Here is a 22,045-nt window from a genome sequence, read left to right on the forward strand (position 1 = left end):
AAGTAACCCTGGTTGGAAATCAATGCACAATGCACCGATTAATGTTGTCCCTGACTTGTCCCTGATTTACAAAATCTGATTGGTCAAGTCATGCCTATCGATAACTGATTGTAGAATGATGTTGTTTTTTGTGTGTTTTTTTCTTATTGATCCCCGTCAAGTTTAAGCTTTATTTATCTATAGAAAAATTGCAAAAACAACAGAATGATTGACCGAGATACATGTGACTATTGCCTAGATGTTGAAGACAAAGCTGTTTGTTGTGTGTAGGGGGTAAGTGTGTGTGTGTGTGTGTGGGTGCGGCGCTGTGCACAGACAGAAGGTAAACAACAGGGAAGTGAAGGGTCAATTAACAAAAGAGCTAGAGAGCTGTTTATACGCGCCTCCATCTTTGACTGAGAATCGTTTATAAATTGTAAATATATTCAGATCTCTAATAGTGCTGTGTTCTAATGTGAGTGCTCTGTTTCTTTGATTTTGAAACAGTAGCCTATTTCAGACTGTTATAGTGAGTTATATCAAAATGTTAACAGTTTCATATTATGATTTATTAAGAGAAATCAAGAAATGATATGTTAAATCAGACATTCAGTTCCCTCATATAGCCCGAATGGAATTATCCTTTGTTTCATAAACACATTTTCCAGATGATTTTTCAATTTTGAGTCAAATCAGGGTCCTTAGATCAAATTGCTGAATAGTCAAATTTCAGGTTCACCTCCAGTACAGATACAGACACAGTGGGGTTTCCATCATTGCTGCTAAAGCAAATTAAGCAATAATGAAATGATATGACAGTCATCTAAAGATACATACCCATGGTGATGTCCTCTTCATGTCCATTGTCCAAACACCCATCAAGTGAAAACTCTCCCTTGAGCAGGTCAATCACCTCCTGTAGGGCAGGGTGGACTTTAGGGGAGATGGACTGTGAAGGAGACGGTTTGTTATCTTGTAATCCTGGATTTGTTTGTCCATTGTAAACTATGGGCACACTGTGCTCCAGGGGACTGTCAGAAATGATGGAGCTGCCATTGAAAGAGGATGCTGGTGGGCCATAATCCTGAGGTCCAGGCCTCACAGGAATATTCAGACAGTTAATAAATGGACCATCAGTGCTCTCAGGAAGTGTGATTAGTCCCTGTAAAGGCTGTGGCACCTTTGAGAGATTTATATCCAACCCGAGGAGAGACTCGGGAGCCCTAACCTGCACAGGCACTAAGGAAAGATGTCCTGTTGTGGGATCCTGACGGAAGAGGTAATTGTTGAAAACACCACAACCACTGAGGTTAGAGGATAATGACGGAGGAAGGGAGACTTCAAGACAGGAAATATCAGGGAGAGTAGAAGTAGAGTAGACTTGCATCGTGTCGCTGGAAGTTTTAGTTACGACTCCCCAATTAATAGGCAACTCATGTTTATGTAGATTGGGTTCAGTCTGTGTAGGAAAAGGGTACTCAGAGTGTGAAGTGAAATCGAGGCCCCTTTCCTCGAAGTGTTCACTGCTTATTGTGAATCCATCCACAGTCCTGTAAAATAAACAATCCCTTATTAGCTCCTTTTTGCCTAGACTAGATTGCCTGAAATGTTCACTATAATTTAAAAAAAGGACATTTGACGCAAGATTAAGACTAAATAAAAGCATTGCTGACAAAATTAAGAGAGGAAACATTTTGACTAAAAGTAATTTAGTAGCCGAATAGCGTAGCCTAGCACCAAGACTTGAAGCATGAGAAAAAACAGCTAGCCTGACCCTGTCCAAAGGTAGCACAATCCCAGTACCAGCCTCGCTAAAGCTCATTTTGTTTCATCTTTACAATAACCTAAGTGTAGAAATATCAATTTACAGTTTTATGGGGGATAATGTTCTGGACTATTTCTTTGCCGGGCGCAGTGACTTCCAGCAGATGCTTTAGGAAGTCACTGTACCCGGCCCGACCTCCCAGGACCAAACGCTGGCAGTGAGCCGAGTTTTGCAATGTGGCCACACTTGGTATTGCAGCTCTATGTGACACACACTGCCCCAAATATACTTTTTCCATACACAATCATAACAAATACAGTGGCTATAAAACAATGACTAAGTCACAAACCCCTGTCGTTGTGCTAAGCTATGCTAACTTATCTTATGAATAGCAAGAAAGCGAAAAAGTCCTTAAAACTTTACAATTTTTTTTTTTTAAACAAATGCTTCACTCTTATTCTAAAAACCATAAAGTGATTATAGATAGCATTTTCTGGGACATCTACCCTACAATGGCAGCTCCAAGGTGTTGTCTCTCCTCTTCTGGGTACCCTTCATTGCTCAGGATGATGGGGGTGAAGTGTGTCGCAGTGGAAGTGAAGGCTTCTGGGAGTTGGTGTTCCTTGTTGACTGGATAGCTGTGGGGAACAGGGCCAGGCACAGGAGCCAGTCGGCTCTCAGTGGCCATTGGCACAAAGCCTACACATAGTTACAACAATGCCAGATACAATATCAGTGATATTGTCTCATGCAATGCACATCAGTAAACTACACAAAATGTGTAAAAATAATAGGAAGACCTGCTTCATAGGAAGCACACAGGGGACTTTATTGAAATGATAATAAATAATACAATAATACACAACAGCATTACACTTTTACACATACGTATGCGTTATTTGAGTGAAAACTTAAATGCAATAATCCAATTTGCATTTTAATGTTCACATACTTGGGGCTTTCTACGATCATATTAAAATAAAAATGGAAAAGCTGTTTAACATTTTATTTTCAAAGTCTTACCCCACAGTGAACAATATTAAAATTGGAATTATTAATGAATTAATTATTAATATTAATTAAATTAATATATTATTTTAAATAATTAAATAATAAATAAAAATGATATATAAACAATGTAACCTGATTTCCCATGTATGCAAACAATATTTAAGTCAAAATGAAATAATCAAAAAATGTAACATTTAAATAAAGATGCTATTTGGCATTTTATTTTTCAAAGATTTACCCTGCTGTACAGTGGACAATATACAATGTTAAAATAAAAATGTTATACAATATACGAGTATGTCAAAATGAAAATGCAAATTGGATTCTTACATTTGAATTTTTACTCAAATAACATACGGAAAAGTATGTGGCCTTCCATACTGCTTCTTTGGTGTGATCTCAGTTAAAAGCCATGACATGGCAAACAACTTACTCAGGGTTAGGATTAGGCCTCTTGCAGCCCATTAATAACAATTCAACATATTCAAACATCTTCCTAATATTTGACACATTTAGTATATAATATACTGGACATTTCAAGGTAAACTTTATTGCATGAGGGTCATCCATACTAAAGTGAAGATGTCCTACCACTGTTTTGTGCAGACTCTTCACATGAGCTTCGTTGAGTTGCAGTTGCATTTAAATCATCTGCAGCACTGGATTTTGAGGCTGTCTGAAAGAAAATAGAAAGGATTCATTACAACAGAGAGACCTCATTTTTTTTTCAATGACACCAAACTGAATGGGTATTAAGAGGATGATCAAAAAGAAACAAAATGACCCTGCCATTGAAACTTAAATGATATATAATAAATAAACACAAAGGTGTAAATGTAACTATGGAGGAAAAAAAAGGAAAGTTTACCGGGTGAACTCTGCTGATGAGGTTGTTCCACAAAATCTCAGCATTTGTCCCTTCACACGATAAGTAGTCACGACAGCTCTAGAACAGATCCAGAGTAAAGAAAAATGTGATAACAGTGCAGGACACTTCACACACCATCACACAAACATCGATAATGGCAGAATTAATTGTGCCAGGAAATAACTGAAGTGTTTGAAAAATAAAACATCTAGTATTTGAAGAATGAATAGCTACTTTTACAAGAATGACTGACAGCATAAATCAAAAACATTACGGTATTTTTTAGGTGAATCTATTGTTAGCAAAATTACACAGCACTTTTGCAAATTAAATTCTCTTTATTTAAATTACCAGTGACTTTCTTTCCAAAACGATATTTCTAAATAGAAAGGGGCTCCTCTGTGAAGTTGTGCACATTAATATGAAAAATAAAATTGGGCTTTATTTATAGAGAGCTTTTACAACTTGATTGTACAATTACTTCTTTGTTGTAGCAAATTTAAGTTGAGCCCGTTGCTATGTCTGCATTATAACAGGGAGCTGAAAACAGAAATCAGTCAGTTCATTTATCTGGAATCAGAAAAGCAATGGGATGGTTCAAACACTGCAACTGTTGACACAATATCAATTTTATGAGAGATTTGCAAATTGCAGTGGCTTGCGCCTTGTAGAAGCAGAACCATTTGAAGCAGGAGCTCTCTTGTCAGTGTCAGGCAGAGAGCCTTGCTGATCATTTGGCTGATGATTATGATTGGTCGGAGTTGAGTACTTTAAGCGTTGGATTAAAGGAACAATCCAACCAAATATTTTCTTCGCAACCAGAAGTGACACGAGATGGGGGAGCTAAGTACAACTGGACAAGACCTTTTCAGGCGACCAACATTGTTACAATTAACATTCATGAGCTGAAAGCACATTGTGAAAGTGTTAAAGTTCTAATGCCAAAATACGGAGTACCCTGACCAGACCACGCCGTGGTAATGACCTGTCAATCACAAGGTATCCATGCCCTAAAGCATACCCTGCTTTATCGTCTATTTTACTCTAAATGGGACCGTAATTTCCTAAATCAACATCATGCTTTATTGAAGAAGGTCAGTAGGATTTTACTGAAGTTAAAATCAACTGAGAAGTAGGATCATTTTCTCATAGACTTCTATACAACCAGAGTGTGCCCCCTGCTTGATATAAAGAATGCAGATTTAAGGCACTTCCACATTGGCTTCACTTTTCAGGTTGCCACATGGGAACAATGTATGCCTTTGAAAGAAAATGTTAAAATAAGAATAATACTTTTTTAGCCATGACGATGGTAGGTCTCTCAATGGGTGTCCTCTTTGCCATCTCCAGGAGCAGTCTCTTCAGTTTGCGAGGCATCGCCAGTTTTTGATTAGGTGATAAACTGAACTTGGCTGTAGCCCAGAGAATAGCAGCAACACCATACACGCAAACCTGAGCCAAGACAGAAGATAATAGAAGAGGGCAAAACCTACAACCAAAGTGAATGATCGATGAAAGTTAGTTTTAAAAATGAATTAAGTTCCGTCAGTCAAACCTTCTCAGTCACAATTCCATGTTCTTGATATTCAGGAGCAAGATAAAACTCATCTCGGGGTCCTGCAAAGAACACAGAAAGTCAGTTATTGAAGTCAACTAAAGCCTGCAGACACCTCGTATGCTACACAATACATGAAGGAATGTTAGGCTGTTGCATCATCGCTCTGCTGCAGCTCAGCAGCAAAGAGCACTGAAGTAAACCTACCTATGTTTTTAGGTTTCAAGAAAAGTACTTCTCCTTCGCAGCCCACATGCAGTGTGTCCAGGCATAGATAGGCTAATGGAAAAAGGATAAATCAACCATCCAACCAACATTAATAGTAAGAGATGATTCTTAAATGAACAGCTGATAAAAAATGTAAAGATACATATATAATAGGATGTGTGCCCTTACATTATATATTGGGTTCTCAAGTTAATATTATGCATTCTGATTTCATGCATGGAATGGTTAAAATCACCTGGAAAGTCAATGTAGGTCTGCAATGAGGACAGGCAGGAGTAACACAAAGCCCATAGCTCATTAACTGTCAGCTTCCGTCCACAGCGAGTCAGTAACTCTCTCAGAGAGATCCACTGGAGAATAAACAAAGAACAAACCCAGTTTAAAAGAGGAATAGGTTACAGACTTTGGAGCTACAGACTAAGTCGGCCTAATTAACTCAAACTGAAAGTAATCCCGAACTTGACTTTCTCTAAATCTGTTTTAGAAAGTTCCCTTCAGCAGTGATTTCTCTAATGGAAGTTTTCACTCGTCTTTTGCAGATTGCTTCAGCCTACTACTGCTCTGCACCTGCGTGAGACTGAACACTTCTCTACGGAAGCCCTGAGAGGCAAGTGAGGATAAAAAATATCTGGTGATTCATTTTCTAAGTCTGATCTAAATGTTTTCTCTCCTGTGTTTATGACTTAAGAAAAGGTGAACTAAAAGTTTTGCCAGGATAATTTGAGTTGTTTTTTTTTCATCTGTGAAAACAGGTGAAATGTTTTGGCAGGTATATTTCTTTGTTGGGATCATTTTGTTTTTGTTGTTGTTTTTCATTTCGGCCACAAGAGGCTGAAGTGCAACAACTACTTTTTTTTCACATGGACAAACCTTTTTGAGAAAGTTTAGAGTTTAGAGATTGACCTGGCACAACCCGTTTCACCCGTCCTTAAGTCATAAACACAGAAAATAAAACTATTTAGACCAGGCTTAGAAAATGGATCGGCAGAATAATTTTTTCACTTGTCTCTCAGGGCTACACTCTATAAGAGACGATAAAAAAGGGAAGTCATTCTTTGTGAATTAAAAAAGAAAGTTTAAGGTCATTCTTGACCTTGGAATATTACATCACTTTACTGTAATACAGCTTATTTTACGATATCCAAAATCCAAGACGATATCTAGTCTCATGTCACGATATCGATATAGTAGGTTCAACAAGTTTTACATTTAGCTCACATGATGACAATGACTCCATGTCAACAAAGCAAACTCCATCTGCTGATGAAGATGCGGTTTTTAAAGATGGACCCTGAGTTAAGATTATTTTGTCAGTCTAAGAGCTTTTTAACTAGCTTAACTCGACTTCTTCTCAAACTACTACTCATAGCATTTTAGAGAAGACACCATATTAAAAAAACACTAATTAATCCCACTGTTACCATTTCTTTACCTACACCCCATCACAAGAACCTTTTCCTGTTTCTATCTTTCTCTTTCACAGCTACTCTTAGATACAGACGACACACAGTACAAGACAAGACTGCCATAAGCAATCTGTCAGAGGTTTGACATCCTTCTGGCACTGGTCTAACCTCATCCTGAGATTCTTCATTGAGGCACAGCATGCTTTTGGTCATGTAGTTATTAGGAATGTAGAGGCTGTGGTTCATCGAGCTCGGGTCCTCAGAAGAGTCCTGCTCCATTTCCAGCTCCTGACAGGAAGTGCTGGAAGATGCTGAATCCTGGGTGCAGTCCTTGGAATCACATTCATAGCAACCTTGAGTCTTTGTTTCCCCACTGCATAATGTCTCTGCAGCGTCCTCATTTCCTCGTGACATTTGGATGTCCACAACTGAGTTCCCACAGTCCTCAGCGTGCAGGTAAGACTCACAGGACCTGCCCCGGTTGAATCTTGGGAGCCTGTTGCTCCAGACAGACTTGCAGCTCAAGTGTTCATCTGCTCCTATCTCGGAGAGGTCAGATACAGGTACACTGATATCTCCGTGAGTCGGGGGGGAAAGACAAGGCGGGTTGTTGGAGTCCGGTACAGAGCAGGAGCGGTTCAGAGCCCCCCTCACCCTGTTCAGCTTCTGCTGGGCTCTCCTCCGCACCGGGGAGCTGTTGTGGGACCTGCAGTCCAACTCATCTGCCAAGGTCATGCCGTCTCCTTCACCACCGTCCATGTCCTCCGCCCAGAGAGAGGAATCCCAGCCGCCGCACACCTGATTGACACCAGGTTGAGTTTTTAGCACACGTCATTTGTTTCAGCTGAATGCAGAAATAATCCTAATTGTACAATAATGGGTGTAAAATAGAGATTCAGAGATATAGAGAGAGATAAAGCAACCTTAGTCAATCACCGTTGAGAAGCTGCGCATGCACGGGTTAGGAAATAAACCAGAATGACTAAGAGCTAATGGAAAGATCAACATGAGGCTGCTTTAAATAAGATCACTGAGCTAAACAGCATCAGCCTAACAAATAAATCCTACTGTTTACTGCATATATTTGATTTATTTCTTCATCCACGGCACCAGCTTCCTAAAAATATTTACAGCTACACATTGTCACATACCTGCTGCCTGGACAGACCATTCGCTTTAACAGAAGTGTCAACACACAGGTCTTTGGTAGTATCATCCGAGCTCAGCCTTTTAAGCAGACATCTGGGTTTGGGATGCTGCCATCTTGCTTCCCAGGAGCCCTCAAATCCATCTGTGGATATACAAAGAGAGCAATTAGTACCAGGCGAACTCACAGCAGAGACCAAACAGAGACGAGTAAATTGAGATGATAAAAGGACCTTGAAAGGTTGATACTGATTCGATGGAGAGCACCCGTCGCCCAACAGAGGACAGTTTCCGGCACACAGCTACAGAGGAGGTATGAGACAGCCTTGCTTCAGCCAGAGAGAGGATGTCCTGTGGGAGCATTAACCTTGCAAGTTTGTAATATTTAAAAAAATAAACATTGTAACGGTTCCATGTTTGGACAAATGTTTATTTTTTAAGAAAAGAAAAACATAGAACTGTATTTTGTGAACGACAGGTGTTATATCAATATATTCATATACTTATTATTATATTATCTTTGCTGTTATTATCATTATTACCTAATTGTGACAGTGTAGGACACTTGCACTGTGTAATTTGCTCTGACACAGCATCACCACTTGATGCTGCTGAAGAGCACTGACTCACTACATGCAGTGCAGATTACATCATCTGATAGTCATGAGAGAAAAATAGACTTAAATGAATGTTTCTGCCATAATTACTTATCGGGGCTGAACACATGCTGCTGTGCAATCAGCATCCATCTTCTTGGGAAATAATATCTGTTTATGGCTTGTGTTTTATGCCCATGTTAGTGTTTTGTAAGGTATTTGATATGTAGTTGCTAAAATAAAGTGATGGTTAAACTAAAGTGAATAAATATTATTATAAGCTGCAATAATCATTGATACTGATATCACTATAAATTACTTTATTTTTCAATCTTTACTTTTTAAGTAGTTTTTTTTAAATCACAAAATATTTATTTTTAAATCGTGCACTCCCAATAATATTCAATATTTGCATTGGAATAAACCTAATTCAACACTTAAGGTCAAGGTCACATTATGTTAGTAACACATTTAAAACTACCACAACCAATCAAAGTTTTGAAAATAATTAAAATACCAAATAAACGAAAATAAAAGTGTCTGGGCAGCTCTTATATCAATAGATATGCTGCTCCAACGGTTAGTGGCAGCCAGTGCAACGGCTGCATCTACTTTTATGCCTGGATCTCAGCACATCCAAGAACATCTGTTTGGTCGACTTCAATACTCTAACTTGATTATGATGGTGCAGGAGTTCTGCTGGATCAGGTGGCGCCAGCTCATTTAAAACCTTAAAAAATACATCAATAATAATAATAATAATAATAATAAGCAATACATCTTGAATCAATCCGGAAACTGACAGGAAGCCAAGGGAAGGAGGCTAATGCTAACTGGCGTTGTGTGATCACACATTCTGTTCCCAGTTAGAAGATGAGCGGATGCATTTTGTGTTTACTGCAGACGACAAAGAGACGACTGTTCTGCACCCACGCACAAAGAATTACAGTAGTCTAACCGAGAGATAACAAAAGCATGAATACCGCTTTTGAAATATTTGGGAGAGAGATAGGCCTGTACGTTGGCTAGAAGTCTTAAAAGTGGCAACACATAACATTTTTTGCAACTTATTATTATGAAGTATATGTTGATTGCAGTGACTGTAGTATAATGACACCGCCGGCATTTAGATTGGCTCCCTATATGTCTCGCTTTACAATGCAATTCTGTCTGCCTCCGGGGCAGGATCTCCTTTTCACAATAAAAGCCTAGAAAGAGATCCGTTTGTCTTTGTGACAGCAGCACCAACAATAATACTGCTTGGAAACGCTTGGGAGGAAAAGTTGAAAAACTGTCTGTTTATCTAATGTAAAGGACCTGTGAAAAATCACACCAAGAGACTTAACAAAAGATAGATTGTAAAAAGCTAAAGGGCCAAGAGTACCATCAGACTGACCTAAACACTTGCAATGACTTTATTTCAGGGTGTTTTACCTGCAGGAGCGGCCTAGTCCTTCAGGCTTCTTCCTCCTGCATCTGCTCCAACAGCCTCTGGATCTCTTCCCCCAGCTCTGCCTCTAGCTCTGGCTCGATGACAAAGTTCAGTGCGGCAGAAAGGGTAGAGCCCAGAGAGTAAACATGGCCCTGCAGCCGCGGATAAAGGAGGTGAAAAAAACCATCATCATCATCATCATCATCCTCGTCATGAACCAGCTGCAGCTGTGAAGTTACAGTAAGTACAGAGATCTGAATCTATGAAAAGGCTAAGGAAACACAGGATCTTCTTACCGTGTTGGGAAGTATTTGTCATGTGTTGCTGATATTTATGACAGAGCTTTTGTTTTGCTTTGCTACACCGACAGTGGATATTATGGTCGGCTGTCAGACGTAACCATCACTCCCAATAATTGAAGTGAAGAGTCCCCATACTTATCTGGTTAACACATGTGCAAGACGGATCCCAGTGTGGGTCACCAAAATAGAAGCGTAAATACTCAGCTGAAGGCCTTAACTAGCCAATGCGTAATATCTCCCTCGGGAAAAACACGTCTGAGAAAAACACATAAAGACGAAGAGGTTTGTTCTTCTTTGTGTATTTTGACAGACAGCAAAATTAAAATGCACGGTTTACTTTGAAATTCGGTTACATAAATCTACTGTTTATTTATTAATGTTATGGTGACAGCAGTGATACCACTCAAAGTGAGTGTGTGAGCTTCACATTTGTATGCCTGTTTTTCTACAGAGGAAGCCAAACGCTTTTGAATCCAGTCACATCAGAGGCAGCAAAAAGAGGTATTTCAAGACTCAGAAGACTCAGATGTAAAGGGGGGAGTATCTAAAGATCAATGCAAAAAGTTGCAGATACAGACCTTCACAGACACATTCATACATGGAGCTGCAGGTGTATTCTGCTTTATGATGTAAGTCACTACACAGCTCCACTAGAGCTTCATGTTTCAGAGCCTCACTCAAAAGTTACAACCACATCTTAGCAGTCTTTCATAAGTCAGATAACATTTTACTGAAAACTCATCTGTTCATGCTGCATCTTGGCCCATACAATAATATAATGTATATAAAATAAAAACCTAATCCTCTATCTTTTGTCTTTCTAAATGTAGCACTTAATGCACTTAATCATGTATGCTTGTTAAGTACATCAAGTTGATGTAACTCTAATTGTTGGGTTGTATCTACAAGATTAAATGGATTTATCTTAGTCTAGAGATAAAAGTGTCTGCCATGTTATGTAATGTTATGCAATGTTATGTACTGATGGGCAAGGAACCTAAGAAGTCAGCTGATCTTAATGGTTGTCAAGTAAACATAAAACAACAGTTTTGCTAGATTTAAAACTTAAAAAATTGTACCAAAGAAATATTTCTGATACAAATCTTTGCACGGGAAAACTGCAACGTGTCCTCATCCATGTGCCAGCAACAGGCGCATGTTGTGAAATGTGAGTTTTAAACACATGGTTAACATTGTGAAATGAAAACAAACTACTTGGTTTGGGTTAGCAAAGGATCATGGTTTTGAGTTAAAATGATTACGTTTGAGTTAAGAATGTGATGTAAACCAAGTACGTTACCTAATTTAACATACTTACGCACGCAAGTCAAAATAATTCAAAGTTTATATTAGGGGCATTAGTTCCATTCGTGGCACAAACAGTGGTCCTGTGTTTGTTTGACCCAACCATCCACCCACACATCCTCCCTACGCGGACTTTGTAGCTCTTTATACTACGTCACCCAACTTCCTCCTTTGCGCCCGTCATAATTGTTCTAGCCACTAGAGGGCGGAGGCTAAAATAACCTGTAAATATGGGTCGTAAAAAGCCACTTGTACAGACGAGCTATACAGGCATTTCCTTGGGTGTGGGGGGACGATGTGGAAAACTGTGTGTGTTCACAACTACAGAAGGTCCAAGACAGAGTGACATAACGAGGAATCCTCCAAAATCCAAGGCGGAATAAGTACTAACATTTATACCACAGTGTACAAATACTCAAGTACAAACCATGCATGGTAGAGCACTACCGCCTTCCTCTTTCACATTAGCAGGTAGAGGTGACAGAGGTGAGCGTGTAGCTGAGTGATTGCTGCCTTGTGTGGGGATTGTTAGTGAGTAAAAGGATGAGCAGCAAAATATACCAAGGTGCCTGTGACTGTGTGCTATACTGTCCCAGGGGTTGCTGGTGTATCTATAGGAATATTTAGCATCTCTCACCTCAAACGTGCTGCCCGTGTTGTCGAATTCAGGAGGCACAAAGGAGCCTTCTGGATCATCTGCAAGGTAGAAAACACGGCAATTAACCGCACCATTAAGCACGTCTGAAAAGCATAACATTATGTCAAGAAAAGGAAACAGGCTGTGCATTTGTTGTTTGATGTGAACACTATGATGTATAGCCATGTCAGATCTGTACCGTAGCCTACGCTAATGAGATGCAAATCAGAGGAACAGTCCAGTGAGCAAGTGCAGCCGTTTCCCTTCATTTGCATCATTTATGTGTCAGAGATAATCCCTGACAAACAAGACAGAAGCTATCTGCAGATCAGACGAGGAAGCAACCGCTGAGGAGCAGTGTGGCATCCTCCTCCTTCTCCTCCTCCTCCTCCTCAAATAGGCCACTGCTCAGACACACAGATACATGAATTCACCATCACAAACATGCACCCCCTCAACTGGAGAGAGAACAAGAGAGGTAGAGAAGCATGTGGAGGCTAGAGACTACACCATATCCGATGAAGAAATGTTTCTTCCTGATAGGCTACGGATTCTGATAGCTGATCTTGCGTATCAGCCGATATAGATCCGATACCAGTGCATTAAAAACATCAAATATATAGAAAACAATTTAACAGATGTATGCCCTATTTGGATGTGATGATTGCTATTATTGTTGTTTGGTCTGGTCAGGTTAAAGCCTGTATGGATTGGTTTTCCAGTGTAAAATATTACATTGCTACATTGCTGACATTTAGCTAGCTCTGGCTAACGTTACCGCGCATGTGCAACTCTCAACAGAGATGAGAAAGAAGCTAATTCCATCATCTATTTTGGATGCAGTGATCGTTTTTTTGTGAGCTGATGGGGGAAGTAGCTAACAAGTGAGCCAGCTTGCTTCCTTATGTGCTGATCAATGATAACTTGATATGAGATCGGTGCATAGACTCGCATACTCGCTGATATCCAACGTGCATTTTCTCAGATGCATTTCTGATACTGGTATGGTATATAACTCTTGGGGGGGGGGGTTAAGGAGAGAGAGGTTGTTCCCAGAGTTATAGAAGTAGAAGGTGGGGACTAAAGTGGGTCATGACAGATCTGGGTTTGTCTGGAGTTATGATATCCCCTCCCAGGTGAAGTGAGGCCGGCAGATCTCCATTTCTCATCTCCCCCTTTTTCTTTCCTCTCTATCCTTCCTGTTTCCCTTTCCTTCCCATTCATCTCCTCTCCTCCGTCCTTTCATCTAGACTTTCCTCTCCTCTCTTTGCCTTTTGTCGTGTCTTTCTTTCCTCTTCTTTAACTCTTCCCTTGTGCTGCAAATAATAATTGATTAATCGATCAGTTGTCAACAATTTAATTAATTCCAAACTATTCTGATCAGTTTGATTAATTTGAGGGAAAAAAAGTAAAACTTCTCTGATTCCAGCTTCTTAAATGTGAATATGTTGAGGTTTCTTTACTCCTCTATGACATTGAGCTGAGTATCTTTGAGGCCTCATGTTGGGAACTCCACAACTTCCTCTCCTTTTCATCTCGTCTCCTCTATTTTCACTTTTTCTTTTTGTCTTTACTCACCCATCCGTCTCATTTTCCTTCCCTTCTCCTCTTGTTCCCTTTTTTCCCTCCTTAATATTCTCCCCACTCCATTTTCCAGTTATTTACTAATATCTACTCTACTTTTTCATTTCCTCTCCTCTTTAAAGGTCCTGTCACACATATCCGTATGGCAGAAACGTATGCTGGCGTATATGAACATTTGTCAGAGTCCAAATACGTCCAACTTTTCATCGGATCGGAAAAGTGAGCATATACAGATGTGCATGTCTAACCTATTGATAGAGTTTCACTTACTTATACAAAATAACTCATCCTCACTCGTTCACAGCACGTTTTGATGAATACATCAACCCATCATCAGAGAGCATGGAGGATGCTGAGAGGCTGCGACAAGAGTACATTCTGTTCTCCAGCATCAGCATGACGTGAACCAAATGGCACTTTTCCAGCTCCGTTGGCCAGACGCTCTGATACGTTTTAAATAAGTAAGTGACATGCTATCAATATGTTGGACATGCGTATAATAATTTGTTATGTATTCGTTATGTATACGTCAGCTACAACACTGCTGTGGAAAAGTTGGACGTAGTTACTAGCTACTTTTCATATCAACGTATTGCCGTTATTTCATATACACCAGCATACCTTTCTGCCATATGGATATGTGTGACAGGGCCTTGACTTTGTCTCTTTCATAGCTTTTTTCGTCTTGTTTCCTCATTTTTCTCCCTTTCCTTTGTTTCCTTTACTCACCTATCCTTCCAATTTTCCTTCCCTTCCCTGCCCATTCCTCTCCTTTCTTCTTTCCCTTTATTTGTTTTCTTTCCATTCCTCTCTTTTCCCATCTCCTCTCAAAGAGGTTGACAGTTAAATAAACTAGAAGGAGAAAGTGACTCTGACAGGAGTAGAAATAGAGGACAAGATATTTCAAACCTTTGTAGCCGGGACAACCTGTAACATGGTGAATAAGAGAGAACAGAAGATAGCCGTCAGTGATGCAGTGGTCTTCAGAGTGATGGTGAGAGCCTGGTGAGTCATGTCTGCCAGGTAGCATGAGCTGAGCAACATTACTGATTCACCACACTTTCCAAAATGGGCTGATCAAAAAGTACAGTTTGTTTATCAGAAATGGAACAGCTTGTGATGCTCAGTCTTAGCAGATTTTCTTGGTCATCATTGAATGAAAACCATCAAAGTACATGTTGTTGCTCTGGCTGGGTACATTGGTTGATGCCAGCACTGACACATCACTCACAGTCAACTACCTCGCTGCTGATACTGCAGTAATTAATCAGCTGAAATGAACCCTTATCGATGAGTCGTTGTGGCAACAGGCTATTCTCACTGAGATTCATCACCACAGCTCTCAAGGTCACTCTATTATACAGCCATGCAGGGCGTAGCCTGTTGTGTGCGAGCACGGTATTGGCCTGTTGAAAAGTGCGTCAGCTTGAAATGTCATCCCTATTGCACAAAAAGCTCAATTAAATGCAATCAATGGGGAACTGTGCAGCAAGTAAAGCGTAGTGGAGAGTGTAGTTTTTTGATTAATGATTTAGACTAATGTGTTCAGCATGAACAGCCAACACAAGAAGGGTAATGTGGGCACTGCGGGTCATCTACAGGATGAATCGCAGCCTTAGGACTGAACATGATCCGATAAAGCAGCGTGACAACAAATGAAGCCGAGAAGGACTTTAGCACTCACAGCATCTCCTCAAAGTGTCTCTATTACTGACTGGAGATTTGTCCGGGGATAAAAAATGGATGCAACACCGTGTAATGCATGTGTGTGTGTGTGTGTGTGTGTGTGTGAGCACAGGTTGACTGCTGATAGGCTAACCAAGCTGTTACCACAACAACGATCCCCCTGGCAACTCCGAACGCCTCTGATCTAATCAATGCTTGTCAATGTTTTTGATGCTCCATGGCACCAGGGCATGGAATATGCCACAGTTTGTGCGCACAAGTGCTGGTGTTAGTGATTCTAGAGAGGGAATGAGAAATAAAAAAAATGGAGAAAGGAACGACAAAAAGAGAAGACAGAAGAAGAGAAGAGGTGAGGAATAATCCTTCCTCATAGTATGTTTGTCATTGGATGTTACGGGGCCTCATAACACTGCGAAGGAGAAAGATGTTGTCCGTGCAAATCAGAGCAGACCTGGGCAAAGCCTGATGGATCCAAAGAGACACTGATGTGTTTTCAAGCAGGAATTAGCCAATTGAAACTGATATAGATCATTGCAACAGACCACTGAAGAGAAAACTGTGCCTTCTCCCTGAGCCAAAGAGAGCTTAAACTGCAGTCACGGTCAACCTCACATTTAAACTCAATCGGTTATGTCTTCTGGCTTCTAAATGTTTAGGCATTAGAATATCTGTGCCAAAAAATATGATTAACTAGACGAGCATTTAGAGAGCGCAGACCTTCAACAAGGCCAAATATCCTATGTCGCAACATCAACAAAAGAGATATATAATGCCTGTATCCGCCCTGTGATTTGGATCTGCTACAAAATGTAATGGTTCTTCCTTGGCCCGTGTTGCATGCTTCCACAAAGTTTCATGAAAATCTGGTCAGTAGCTTTTCCGTAATCCTGCCGACCAACTCGAAAGAACACATAACCTCCTCAGCGGAATTAATACTAAAAACACGTTACCAGTCATAGAAGATTCAAATAGCATGCAAAAAGTTCAAATCAAGGGGTATAGATCTTCCTAAAAGTGGTTTCATTATAGCACAAACATATACATGGCAGTGTGTCGGCGCTCTAGACTCACCGCTGAGCTGCTCCATGAAGCAAACATTCCCATGGGCGTTGAAGGCAAGAGTGTCTGGTGTTATACATAGGGTGTGGAATAGGTGGGATGGTCGGATGCTCTGCAGCGCCAGGATGCACTCTGCGCACACCGCCCACACCTCCTCTTCACATAGACAGCTGTCCCGCAAAGACAGGATGTCTGCCAGAGACACATTCTCCTGTGGACAAGCACACATACAAGAATGTCCAGGTAAGCACAAACGTATACATACATAAATACACACTTATGTATATACATACATACATACCTTTTGTCAAATGTTCTTAGCTTGTAGTTATTTAGCTAGGTTGACTATTTACTGTTGTAGAGGGCAGAAGGATGCAGAACGCAATTAGGGCTGTGCATGTATTTTAAACATGTATTTTAAAGACGAGAAAACCCGCTAGAAATAGGTGCCGTTAGACAAGTATTTCATTCTTTTTTTTTTGGTGTTTCACAATTTACGTCAACTTGCGTCATAGAGCATCATGCCAGAAAAGGGTCCAGATCTAGCATAACATGTTTCAATCACTGCCGATGGGAGATGGAGCCAATAAATACTTGCGACTACTGCAGGTCTACGGAGTGATTTGTCCAGAGAATGAATGCCAATTGTAACCTTTCCCACTAAAAACAAAAGCCAGATGTTAGTGGGTTTTTAGTAGGCTTTTGGTCCAGTGGGAAACTAGAAACTCCCAAGTCAAGTCTGCCAAGCCAGTGTAATATAATGATTGAGTTAGAAAGGGCTTTTAATGTTGTGAGGACTCTCTACAGAGCATGTCATACATTTTAATATCCAGCAATAGAGGAGAGAATGGAAATTGAAGATTTTTTAAATCCTCTTTTTATCGTCACACATGTACACAGCACAGCACACACACAGGGACATTTAGACTCTGCACTTAACCCATCCTAGTATGAGGAGCAGGCAGAGCGATCACGTTTACTTTCACTCCATGAGCACCTAAACGCAGCATCAAACAAGAGTTTTCAAAAAAGTCCCTGCTCTCAAATGTGCTTCAGTCAGCCAACTCGTGTGGAACAGATTTATTAAAATGTAAATACAGAGTTTGCAAAGTTCAGCGGGAAGGCGCTGACCTCATCACTCTCTGCACCACAGAGGGGCGTTGGAGAGAGATACATTTCTCCCTAAAGCCTGGAGAAACTAGATCCTACAGGTGGATGCTGAGGTACTACACAACACTGTGATAATGCAATGTTATCAGTAGCAGCAGCGTGGCAGCTTATATAGAATGCCTTCTTGCAAAGATACAGATAGTGTCTTTGGTAATCCAGTGAATTAAAGGTGCCCTGTAGAGATTTCTTATAAACAAACAAAAGTTGTGTTTACATTCAGTGTTACTCACCAAACAGCTTTGTGTGTAACCCTGAGGTCTAACAAACATGTTGAATGCATTTCCTTTATCATAGAACATTTACAAAGCCCGTTTTTAAATATCCTCTCCACGTTCTTATGTTTATGTCCACTAAAATGTCTGACATTGACTATACTGACTTGTATGTGCAAAGTTAGTCACTGGAGAGTTTCTTTTATGTGTTTTCACATTTCTCTACTGAAGGGGGATATATCTGTGAACTTCCAAACAGCCCGTTTCTGTCTAAAATGCAAACACCGAAACATATTGACAGGGAAAGCCGTCTTTAACGCAATACCGGCAAAGAAAGCTGAACCTCCAGCGCAGAGCGGACTTGTCAGTACAGAGATGAGAGTTAGCATTAGCATAGTGAACGTTCTGAAAGCAAACATAGTAGAGGGTGCGGTTTTTGGATGTAAACCGGATTCTGGATCTTTCTTCCATATCTACGATAAAATCCTACCAGATATTATTGTATGTTTCACAACATCTCTGTCAGCCACTGCCAGCTACAAGCTAACAAGCTTACGGACAACATAAACAAATAAAAGATGCTAACTACACTTAGCATTCTGATAGGTATGCTAGTCGTGGATTTTGGTGCACAACAGACTCATTTGAGTCAAACACGTATGTCTAGATCTCTATGAAGTTCTCTATCGGATCGCTCTATCGCGGTGAGCGGGGCGAGGTCAAATCCAGAATTTCTCAATAAAGGAGAAAGAGTAGATGTGCTTCTAGCCCGTTTTCGCTTTTTAAATAGGAAACCCATGTTAAACAAAAATGTCAATCATAGCAGAGTATTTTTACTTTAAAACGTGTCTGGAGGAGGAATTTAAACTTTCTAAATCCAGCATTGTTTAAGTCCACCTTTACCAGCAAGCAGTCTTTTTATCTGCCTTTGCATGTCTGCTTATCTTGGAACATCACTGCCACCTGTAGGTGAAAAATCAAGACTTTTTCTCATCACATTGATGCCAAACTCCTGTGCTCAAAAAATCGATACAGCAATACATCCTGACGTGCTCCTTGCTGTACATACTCAGCGTATCAACTAAAGCCAATAGGAGGTAGTAAAGGCCAATCCACATTACACAAGTGCATGTCGCAATTTAATACAAACTTGCAATCAAGCTACTAGGATGGATGAAAAACTGTCCAATGCCGGCAAAACTGAGGAAAATATACTGTAGCATTTTGGATTTTTGCAAACAAGATGGACATGAGTGATGCAATATGCGAGACACACCTGAATTTTAAGTGTTTAAATTGTGACATCGCTGTTATACCTAAATTTCCCTCGGAATTAATTAAGTATCTATCATCTACAGAATAATAAATAACAGCTCAGTAAATTCTCTGTATGACATGGTCATTATTCAAAAATAATGTGGATCGTGCCAAGTATCGTATTGGAGGTTGAAGGCAATACCCAGTCCTAGTAAATACTGCAATAAAGCAGTACTGCTCAATGATTTACAACATCGTATTCAATAGTGAAATACTCAACCACTGCAGAGGTTGTTCTTTAATAGGAGGGCTGCTTGAACAACAACAACTAAAAAGACATCAAGTGTTTTTGTTCAGTAATACATTTGAACTATATACATTCTAAGGCTGATACACTGAGAATCTGTCCCTCCTCATCCTGCTCAGTATGTTTATTGATGCTGTTTGAGATTGTATTCCATCTGCATCTTTCTCCATGTAGCCTAGTTGAGAGAGATAGAAGTTGCACTTGTCCTTGAAAAATAATCAGTTCTTCATCTCTCTTGATACCCTAAACCTGAGAAAGAGACGTCAGGTGCACTGCGGTAAATCAGTGTTGTAGAAAGTTTATTATTTATTTAATATTAAATGGGAAATAAAGAGCTTACTTTTGCTCGGATTTTGCAGTCCAACATTAGCCCACAACAGTGGGAAGAAAATGTCATTGGGGAGAAAAGAAAAACCCTCAATTTGCATTGAACAATGAACATGTTAGTGTGTTTGGTGTAGTGTTTAGTGAATGTGTAAGTTCAGCTATTAAAGAGAAATCTACCTCTGTACAAACTATATCAAAGTTTACAGCTTTCAAATAATGTCTACAATCTCAGAGTATATATCGTCATAGCGTATGTGGACGCCTACATAGTGGAAATGTGCTGCAGAATGCACTGTACGTCACATAACTGCATGACTCAGGTTGTTGGCCACAACTTGCTCGCAGGCTCCAATATCAGACACGCTAACTAATCCTGTCTTTACAGAAATAAAATCTGACATGCTGTTCACTAGCACATTTCAAATGTCTGGATCTTGTGTTGTGTTTAAGATGGAAGTGAACGCAAACTTTAGGCTTTTCTTGAGACATTTATTACATTTTCAACACTTGAAGGCTAGAATGTCATATAAGGAAGGCAAGAAAAAGGTGAATTAAACCGTTATCGTTTACTTTTTATATTTATACTTTAATAATGTTTACATATTTATTTTATCTTGCTTTTTATTTTTTTACTGATGCCTCTTGTTGTTGCACTGTCCCCTTTGCTGGTGTAGCACATAATATACTATTTTCTATCCTTAATTTAGTCAGGAAGGTACAAGATCTCTTCTTCCAGGGAGTACTGGAAGGACTAATAAAGGATTATCTTATCGTATTGTATCTTGTCTTATTTTATCTTGTGGATAGGATCAGGAGTGGAGGTCTTAGCTTGGTGGAAATGGTCTCTCTGCTGTAAGACGACAGCAAAGCTATTATATAAAAATATGGTCTTAATTTTGAGAAACTGAATACCGCTGCCTACGTCAAATTCAGTAGCAAGGACATTCGGTACACAAAGTACATGACATCCTGCACACACACCCTTTTTATGCCACGGTGTGACTCTACATGATCACATTACATCATCTGTGATCCACTACTGTTAAAGTAGCCCCCTTTATCCTGGAAGAAGCAGTGATCTCAGAGATTCCACACGGCATCGTGCACAAAGCTGCGGCCTGATCATCACAGGATCTTCTGTTCGCTTTGTAAGTGGCCACAAAAGCCGGCCTTAACTTAGACAAGTGGAGGCATGTGGGGCATCACAAAGCAACGACTGTCAAACACTCCATCCAGTACTTCCATGGCATTACTTCCTATACCACGGAGTATCTTTCAATGGGAACATAAGTTCACTCCAACTGTGGTAGCATGTGTTTCCCTGCGTCCTCTATGACTGACTCTCTTGTATGTGAGGAAGAGTTGCAGCAGATAGTGAACAAAGCATATCAATGTGATCTAGTAGGGTATAGCACAATTACAGGGTGGAAAAGTGGCACTTCAAGCAGCAGCAGCAGCAGGCAGTAGCAGCAGCGGCAGCGGCAGCAGCGGCAGCAGCGGCAGCCCCATAAATAGAGTTTCCCCTGAGAACGGTGCAAAGGAAAGCTGGAAATCTCTCTCACCCCCCTCAAGTTAAATATGCTGTCCTACATACGTTTGCCTCTGAGCTCCGAGGTTCTGATGAGACTGCTGGTGTGCACGCTGGGACTGAGTGAAAGGAAAGGTTTATATTTGACTGAGGATTCTTACACTTTCAAAAGTATTTACGTACAATTTTGAGGTGTTTGTACTTCACTTCAATATATGCATTCTATTTGACAATATATTTCTACATCACTACATTTATTTGACAACTTTAGTTACTTTTCAGATTTAAGATTTTACACATGGTGAGCGTTTAAAATACACCAGATAGTCGTCTGGTTGGGGCCCATGTTGCACTTCAGACGTCTATGAGCTATTATAAATTTGACCAAAGAATGATTTAAGCTTTAAAGCTCTCAGATGGTTTCAGTTAAATAACTGTAATAGGGTACAATTCTCCAATGTTTCACAAAAAAAAGCAAAGACACATAACATGCAGCAGCCAACCCTATCACTTTCTTCTTTAATAATCATCTTAATCATATCCAGATGTATCTAGTGACGCTAGGGCCCAACCCCTATAGGGAACAACTAGAGTGCTTCTGTACTTTTACTTAAGATGTATCTTGGTACTTTTACTTAAGTAAAGAATCTAAATACTTATAGGAAGAAGTTACAGTATATGAAGA

General features: G+C 40.0%; 1 protein-coding gene across 3 annotated transcripts in view; it reads right to left on the bottom strand.

Moving 5' to 3' along the window:
* The window catches only part of kndc1 (kinase non-catalytic C-lobe domain containing 1), a 53,757-nt gene that overhangs the window by 28,233 nt on the left and 3,479 nt on the right, over nt 1-22,045 (bottom strand). The window contains exons 1-15 of one of the 3 annotated variants that reach the window (XM_029449757.1): nt 16,861-16,879; nt 16,572-16,770; nt 12,231-12,289; nt 9,989-10,138; nt 8,192-8,309; nt 7,964-8,103; nt 6,981-7,610; nt 5,642-5,756; nt 5,386-5,457; nt 5,179-5,240; nt 4,917-5,075; nt 3,624-3,701; nt 3,347-3,431; nt 2,251-2,443; nt 817-1,529 (exon numbers count right to left, since the gene is read on the bottom strand). In XM_029449757.1, coding sequence (XP_029305617.1) covers nt 817-1,529; nt 2,251-2,443; nt 3,347-3,431; nt 3,624-3,701; nt 4,917-5,075; nt 5,179-5,240; nt 5,386-5,457; nt 5,642-5,756; nt 6,981-7,571 — 2,068 coding nt within the window. In that variant the 5' untranslated portion in view covers nt 7,572-7,610; nt 7,964-8,103; nt 8,192-8,309; ... (2 more) ...; nt 16,572-16,770; nt 16,861-16,879. Of the gene's footprint in view, nt 1-816; nt 1,530-2,250; nt 2,444-3,346; nt 3,432-3,623; nt 3,702-4,916; nt 5,076-5,178; nt 5,241-5,385; nt 5,458-5,641; nt 5,757-6,980; nt 7,611-7,963; nt 8,104-8,191; nt 8,310-9,988; nt 10,214-12,230; nt 12,290-16,571; nt 16,771-16,860; nt 16,880-22,045 lie in introns of those variants that run through there. The other 2 variants (XM_029449756.1, XM_029449758.1) reach the window with 2 other exon arrangements.

The sequence above is a fragment of the Cottoperca gobio genome, chromosome 15 (genome assembly GCF_900634415.1).
Source record: "Cottoperca gobio chromosome 15, fCotGob3.1, whole genome shotgun sequence".
NCBI lineage: Eukaryota > Metazoa > Chordata > Actinopteri > Perciformes > Bovichtidae > Cottoperca > Cottoperca gobio.